This window comes from Scaptodrosophila lebanonensis, unplaced genomic scaffold (genome assembly GCF_003285725.1).
Source record: "Scaptodrosophila lebanonensis strain 11010-0011.00,11010-0021.00 unplaced genomic scaffold, SlebRS2 tig00000043-arrow-pilon, whole genome shotgun sequence".
In the NCBI taxonomy this organism is placed as follows: Eukaryota; Metazoa; Arthropoda; class Insecta; order Diptera; family Drosophilidae; genus Scaptodrosophila; species Scaptodrosophila lebanonensis.
This window is the reverse complement of record NW_022060545.1, coordinates 8,545,915-8,554,117: the sequence shown is the minus strand read 5'-3', so window position 1 is coordinate 8,554,117 and position 8,203 is coordinate 8,545,915. Positions and strand designations below refer to the sequence as shown.

The following is an 8,203-nucleotide window of genomic DNA, read 5'->3' as shown; positions in this document are numbered from 1 at the left end:
CAAATAACTTATCCAGCATACGGATACAAAAAGCAAATGGCAAATGCATAAAACAAGGCATACATCACAAGAATGCCAAACTATTTGGCTTTGTTTTCGTATATGAAAAATTGTTCATCATATTGCAATATATTTAATTAACTCTTTTGCTATGCTTGGGATAAAATGACCCAATGTTGAAAAACAGCTTAAATTATGTTTACAAGGGCATAAAAAACGTTATACAAACTATTGTTGGTGTTGAGATTGTTTTTGTTGAAAATGTTTTAATTGTGAATAATGAAATTTAAACGAATATATGCACACAAAATCGGCCAATATTGCGGTGTTATTTGGGGCAAATGGATTAACCAGCTGATTATTGATGTCATCGTTACAGTTGATGAAGAGTTACTAACTTTAAAGCCTGTAAAGCAAATATTAAAAATCAGTGTCTTTTATTCATTATTGTGAAAAGAGAAAGAGTTCCAAAAACCATAATAGAAGAATTTTGAAATCAGCCAGACTGCTAGAGACATCTTGCTTCTCAACAAACAAAAATCGCAATTTAAAGTAATGCGTTCTGTATAAAAATGAAAAGTATAAGAAACTTTTTTGCTAAACAATCAAAGAAAATTTTATTATGATTCCACTATTATTCCAATATCACATCTGTCATTTGGTATTGCCTATTTGAAGTCTCTGATAAGCATTAACAATATCTTTGAATATGCGTATTATCAAACAAAATATCGATCGCTGCTTGGTGTGGTTTTTTTTTAACAAATCAGAAGGGTTAATTATATTAATAACATTAACCAATTTAGAACTGTTTAAATTCCTTACAAAAATAAAAGATTTAATCATTTTAATTTGAAAATATACACATTTTTCTTTTACTTGAAACTCATATTCAGAAAACCCACAAAAAAGGCAAATTTTTTTTTATATATTTTCTACATAAATGATGCTCTCTAAGCCCTATTAAAAATTTCACTTAATTAATTAGAGCGATATTTTGTGCTGCGATGCTAAGCCTTTGGGTTTTTATGTTTATTACTATTAATACTTCCCCCAGGATTGTTACGATGAAAGCAATTTAGAATGCTGCCAAAGCTCACACTTTCTTTGTATTCCTGAAGGAACACATGCAGCCATAAATCTAAAACAAAAGTCTCCCTCAAGAGGTTGTCAAAACTACGTCATAATTGAAAGGAAAGAAGGAGAGGGGGAGGTGACAAACAAATTGGCACACTTTTCTGTTTGGGTTCGTCCTTTGCGACGACAAAGGGAAAGCCGCAGAACAATTGTTTTGGTGAAAGTGAAATTGCCAAAATAGGCGCTAAAAGGCAATAGGGGAGGCAGAAACACACACAACAAAGGGAATTAGCAAACATGACAATGATAATGACACACAAACCAAGTCGGCTTAGGGGTCGATGGGTCGAGAGTCGATTTTGCGACTTAATTGCTTTGACATTTGATGCCGTCAATTGGCAAAACGCTGAGCCAATCGATACGATTGGCAAATAGCAGCCAGGGGTTGCAATTCCATTCCATTGACGCCTTTCACTGCATCGGAACAGTGCATAACAGTGCCAACAACAACAACAAAAAAGGCACAAAGGATAATTTGCAATAGAGCCGCTTAGCAGCAAAGTATCAGTGCCAGGTAGGCGAGGGGTTGCGATTTCGCCAATCGATAGGGCGGCATCCTTTGAATTGCTAATTCCGCAAATAGTCATGTTGTGGGTTGTTCGTTGTCTGGCCTGTTGCTTCAGTTGCCAAAGTGTTGAAGCATTTGGAAACGAATTAAAATTGGGGATTTACAAAATGAACAGCAGCTGCTGTCAGCTCTATTGGGTTGTAGTTTGATTTGAATTCATTTATTGCTGGAAATTCTCACGCGGATTCGATTGTTGGCCTGCATTATGCATGAGGAGCAAAGCGACAATTCCGATGCCTTCAAAGAAAAATGCAGCGCAAATGCTCTTTCCATATGTATGTAAATATGTGTGTCCCGTCGCTCAGACGTGCCTCTTCTGCCTTTGTCAATGCCTCCGTCTCCCCGCCTTGCTGCGTGGCAGGAAGCAAATGTCCTGTTGTGTCACTCATATGCAAATTGTCGCTCACAAGCTGTATTTTTCCCTGCTTCCCTTTCTTATTAATTAGAATAATAATTAATAAAGCAAGGCAGCCGCAGCAGCAGCCGGAAGACTTCTCAAGCGCTTCCACACGTTGCACGTGCAGCTCAGCAGCAGCAGCAGAAGGAGTAGAAAGAATGCAGATAATTATGCTAGAAGGGGATACTCTGTAGCCGCTGTTCTTCAGAAAGTACTGGGAAAATTCAAATATAATTTTTGTTGTTATAATGAATCCAGAAGAAGTTTAAGATGTTTCTCGATTAAGAAAAATGTCCACATAAAACTGAGCTTTTTTAGAATTCTCATAAAGAAAATGCGGCTCCCGGGACTTTTTTTTAAGAGTTCTAATGCAAGACAGAACAAATACAAATAATTAAATAATTAAATTTTCCAGTATTATTTCTTACTTGTATATTCCCAGACATACGTCCATTAATATATTACAATTGTTTTTCTTTGTTTCTTTTAAGTGGAAGTTAATTTTGAAAATAATTAATGTTGTTGCTGCTCATTTAAGATTTAGAATTTTGCTAGCATTTCGTTACTAATGGGAACTTCTCAGCAGATTATCAAGGATTTTGCGGACAGACTAAATATTTTGTTCCATATAAGTTTGCTTCCTTTGGCTCTCAAGTTCTCAAAATTGATTGGAAAGAGCCATTAACAGTTTGGTTTCTCGGAATCATTACCAGAAGCTACGATAACATTAGCTTTTCGACAGATGTTTTCCGATAGCTTCTGGATATGTTTCTTGAAGGTGGTAGTTAAATGGTGATTTATATCATGCCAGCGATGTTACTTGCATTTCCACCTAATTGACATATTCGTTGAACCCTTCTGGTACAGTGTATGGAAAGTAAAAGTCGTTGACAACCCTTTGCCAGACGCTCGCATAAATTAGTTGCCTCATTGGCAGGCGCCGCCGCCGGCCGAGCTACCTGCTGCAAAATTAAAAGCCAACCAATTAAATTACAACAAACAGCAAATGATGCGTACTTAAACACGTCGACGTGATGTGAAAGTCGAGCGGAGACTGAGTCTGAGACTGGGACTGAGACTGAGAGAGAGAGACGCGGATGAGGACAGGGGACTACGTGTAACCGAATATATTTTTGATGCCCTTCTCTACTTGCCTCTTCTTTTAGGGTTAATCACAAACCCAATTTGAATTTGCATATAATTTCTATTTAATTTACGAGAAAACACCAGTTTAAAGGGTGAGTGCATGAAATTGGCTGACGGCTGTCAGCTGTCCATCGACTGGAGACTGGCGACTGGCGACCGCCAAAAAAATTCATTGAATCCTTTGGCGGACTATTTCGAAACATTTTTCTACCTTACGTTCGGAACAGCGATAACACATCGTTTGCACCAATTAATGGCGGCGTTTTTCTAACTTTTCTTTGTTGCTATTTTCTCCAACAAAAATTTCGTTTCGTTTTCCAGCAACTCATTGCACACTTCCTGCACAGACAACAGCAACAACAACAACCACAATCCATACAAAAAGCATCCTCTACGCATCCTGTTCAGCTGCTGCGTATGCAAATTTTTTAATTCATCTTTTTTTTTTCGACCTCTCAGCGACTGGCTGTACGATAGCAACCTTTTTTCCCATTTTTTCTAGTTGATTTTTTTTCGAGCATCCTCCGTGTTTTTCCTGCTCCTGAAAGTGAAGCATTTTGTTTTGCGTTCGCCGTCGACAATATGTAACTGACACTTGAAGGGGTGTAGAGCAGCATTTGATATTGTTGTGATAACAGCCAACAAGCGCAGCGTCTAATGTAAAAACTCCATTAGCATTAGAGGGACAGTTGGCTGCCACAAACGAACGTTCGCGTTCGAAGGAAAACACACACACACTCACCCAAAACGAAGGAAAAACAGGACGAAGAGAATAAAACTGTGCCGTGTTTGATGATTTTTTGAAATATAAGCTTGATTTATGATGCCTAAAATTTACTCGCCAACCACAAAACAAGTTCTTTTCCATCAAAAAAAAACTCTATATAATAGAAATGCCCAGCAAAAAAAAAACAAAAAAAAATTGAAATAAGCAACAATATAAGGACATTGAGTCAAATTGATATGCACCCATTAGGGTGGCTCTTTAGTTCACTTTTAGCTGATTTTTCTTAGGCTATGCCTCTAATGCGTCAGCTTAGCGTCTGTGTGGGTGTGTGTGGCAATATTTTTGCTTAGAACTTGGTTTTACATTGGAAAATTTAACAATAATCTCCAGACATTTGCGGGCTTGCATTGAAATGAAAATACCCTGTAAAAGATATAAGAAATTATTATTTTATTTATATTGCAGACCAACAAAAATTGCCCACAACTATTAAAATGTTATTAGTTGGATAGTTTTATATAAATTATACATATACATATTTATTATAATATTTTTTTCACGAAATGCAGAGAATTCAAACCTTAATAGTAGCTTTGAAAATTAATAGCTCTTGGTTTCCATATTCCCTCTCGCGGTCACTAATTTGGCAAAAATAGGCCGCTAACAAAACTAGAAAGAGTTACTGGACACAGTTTTGATGATAAGATTGAAACTATAGTATTATAGTAAATAACAGAAAACATAAAACAAGGCTTCAAAAGGCAAATAACAATGACCTTGTTTAATTTTGATAAGTTTCTCATGGTATTTAATGGTAATTAAATTAAAAATACATGTAAACTCGATGGTTCGAAAACTACATATTTGTTGTTCTCCATTTTGGAAAAACTCAAATGGATCAAACAGCACTTGCTCCAACTTTCTTTTTAACTATCTGAGGATCTGATGTTTCCACTTGTGAATTGTAACCACAAAACCCAATCGCGTGCAGTGAAACTCGCTAGTCGAAAACCGCCCATTTTCCCTGTTTTCTAGAGTGGAGGGCACTTCCCGGCCTCAGAAACAATGATGAATAACGGTGCTTACGGGCCGGACATTTGATTAATGATGCGTTTACCGCCCGTGCCCAACACTTGCGCGCGCACTCAAATTTTTTACGCCATTTTTGAAGCCCTGAAGTTCCTCTAGACACGTACAGTATACTATATGTACGAGCATACTTAGATCTATGTATATGTACATAAGCATATCAAAATATATGTACTTTTTAACGGCAAAGTAAAAGAAAAACCCGCACACTATTTCTCACAATTTTCGCTGCGTTTCGTGGTTGTGCGCTTCTTTTTTATGCCTGCGCATAACTTTATTTTATTAGCACTACGTGGCAATCTGCTGGATTTTCAAGGCATTAAAAGACAATTTTTACAACTTACCAGCATCGCTCTTTCATTTTTGTCTTCGTTGCTTTTTTTTTGTTTTTTTTTTTTTTTGTACTATTTTTCATGCGCCGACAGCAGACGGCAGCTATTTTGTGGCTCATAAAGCGAGCAAAGTTTATTAAATTTTTGCTGCAAGTTCATTAGACAAAATGAGGAAAAAAAGAAGATGAAATAATTAATCAGCAGCTCACTCACTTTTGACGCTGCCGCCGACATCGTCGGCGTTATTCAGCAACAACATCAGCAGACTATAGACCGCCTTTGACAAGTTCATAGCCGTGGTCATCGACAGGGGCATCATGTTGCCCACGGTTAGATTCTTCATGGTCTGCGATTTGTGCAGCATGAACAGCAGCAGTTTCTGATATGGGAGTGGCAGCCGATACCACTGGCACTTCGTGTAGATGATGGTGCAGCAGTCATCGTTCTGATTCAAAGCCACCATATACCAGTACTGAGGACCAATACAGAAAATCTCCTCATTCGCTACTCACCGATGCCTCGACAATGCTGCCCAGGCCGCAGTAGAAATAGAGGGTAACAATGCCGTAGCCCAAGTAGGCTGGAGCTGCCGGCCACACGCCCATCACCAAGCAGAACATGGTGCAGAGTATGCCGGAGGCGGTCGCAAAGATCTGCACAAATATGGGATGAAAGAAAATGCGCTGCGAACGCTCCAGCAAGCTGCAAGGCAAAGGACAATATTACGGAGATAAACGTGTATTTTATTTCATTTAACTAACGATGCACTATTTAAGCATATACGAGAACTATCTAAATATTGATTGATTGAGCCAACCAAAGCATTGTTCCAGTCTAATGGCCAGACACTAAACTATGGGTTATTTTAAAAACTAAGCACCACTCCAAAAATATTATTGATTGGAGAAAATATACGTAAAAACAAAAGAGACTGCTAATATTATAAGTGTTGTATTAAAAATTACATAATAATGTTCTTTTTTTTCATTTTATTCATTCCCTCACAATTTAATGATTAATTTTCAGTTTTACTTTAAAACTTAACCAATAATCATTATTGATGAGCAATATAATTATTCTTGCTTTTGTGAGTTCATTTTGTTTGTACAGACGAACAGACAGACAGACGAACGGACAGACAGACATGGCTAAATCGACTCGTCTTGTCATGCTGATCAAGAATATATATACTTTGTCGGATCTGCCACGCCTCCTTCTGTCTGTTACATACATTCGCATTTGAGATTTAAAAAATAGTTAATTAATTAATTAATTTTTTAATTAATCAAAAATTATAAATTATGTCCTTAATCCTCATGGAATAGACACAATTTCAGCTTGAGTTTTATTTTTGATCAAAATCATTGATCATTATTTTATAAGTTTTATTTTTTTGCTCATCAATAATGATTATTGGTTAAGTTTTAAAGTAAAACTCAAAATTAATCATTAAATTGTGAGCGAATGAATAAAATTAAAAAATAATCATTATTTTGTAATTTTTTTAATAACACTTATTCTTCTTTCTATTTCGTTGATTCAAAATATTCGGTGTTTTTGTATACCATTGAGTTTTTAAGAAACTAAAAATTGGGAAGAATTATGTGCCCTTCTAATACCTAAATAAATGAATCAACATTTTATCCATTTTTTCCGAACAGACACACAGACAGACTTTCAATAACTTGTACAGAAATATTAATTATAAATGCATATTTAAAATTTCGGGACTGCAATACCATTTGGTTTATTAATTTCCAATACAGGCTCTCTACAGAGTGCTGAAATACTATTTGTCCAATAGTGCTTATCTTACCTCAAGTATTGCTGATGCAGATTCACAATTTTCACCATTTCGGCATGCAGTTCTGCCTGGCTACAGTTGCCATCCAATAAATCGTTCAGATCCTGCAACCTGCAGCCGAGTATGTTCTTTAGCATCGGCAGATTGTTGATGAAAACGAAGAGGTACATATCTCCAGCAAAGTTTCCAAAGGCCCCAAGAAACAGACACGCAATATGAGCACCAATTAGAATTAGAAAACCAGTGTTGGTGTTGGGATCGATGCCGGGCACAAGTAACTGCATAATCATGATCTTTTTGTTGTAAAGAATATAGTAGCTGATGGGAAACCCAATAATGATGGCAAGGGCGATTCCAATGAAGACTACGAATGACTTGATGCCACGCATTGTCATGGCAATGCCATCGATCAGCACCTGCTGATATCCCATATGCTTCTGCTCATACTTCATAAAGGTGGCATCCAGCAACGCCTGCGATTCGCGCAGTGCCTGGCGATATGATATGCAGCAGAACATCTTCGTCATTCCCTGGACGGCACCTCCTAGAAAGCAAGTGGCCTGCATTATAATGGTCCGGTCCTTCTGGACAAAAACACCCTCATAAACAGTGTAAATTGTGCAAGTGTAGAAGCTGAAGATCATTACAACGACCAATCGAGTGAGCCAATTCCAGCGCCAATCCGGAGACGAAATATCCGTGCCACAAAAGCGAGCGCACAAACGAATCACATCTATAATGCGACGATACCGCGCCAGAGAGCCTAAGTTGCCGATTGCAGTTGAGGCCATAGCAGCTTTTAGACACAACATGTAAGGCCAATAAAGCACAGCCTTTATAAAGAAAAGTGTCCCATCGCAAAAAACCACTTAAGGCATCAATGTGACAAATGCAATTGTAATGGGCTGTCCAAGGACGAAACTGTAACTCAATTAATGAGGCGTACGTATTTATGAAATAAATTGCGCACTTCTATTCGGTGTACCTTACACGACTTATTTGT

At 37.4% G+C, this 8,203-nt stretch overlaps 1 protein-coding gene across 1 annotated transcript; it reads right to left on the bottom strand.

Moving 5' to 3' along the window:
* Positions 1 to 5,601: 5,601 nt before the first annotated feature.
* Positions 5,602 to 7,991, bottom strand: LOC115622395 (odorant receptor 67d-like). Its single transcript, XM_030516319.1, has 3 exons — positions 7,213 to 7,991; positions 5,909 to 6,098; positions 5,602 to 5,841 (listed from the first exon to the last, which is right to left on the bottom strand). The coding sequence occupies exons 1-3, from the start codon at positions 7,989 to 7,991 to the stop codon at positions 5,602 to 5,604; spliced, it is 1,209 nt and encodes a 402-aa protein (XP_030372179.1).
* Between the last annotated feature and the right edge of the window lie 212 nt (positions 7,992 to 8,203).

Excerpts from the sequence above, each read along its gene's own strand:
- LOC115622395 (XM_030516319.1), bottom strand. The coding sequence starts at position 7,991 with ATGGCCTCAACTGCAATCGGCAACTTAGGCTCTCTGGCGCGGTATCGT. Across the intron at positions 6,099-7,212 it reads CTGCATCAGCAATACTTGAG|CTTGCTGGAGCGTTCGCAGC; the intron begins GTAAGATAAGCA and ends TTTGCCTTGCAG. Across the intron at positions 5,842-5,908 it reads GCAGCATTGTCGAGGCATCG|AACGATGACTGCTGCACCAT; the intron begins GTGAGTAGCGAA and ends GCTTTGAATCAG.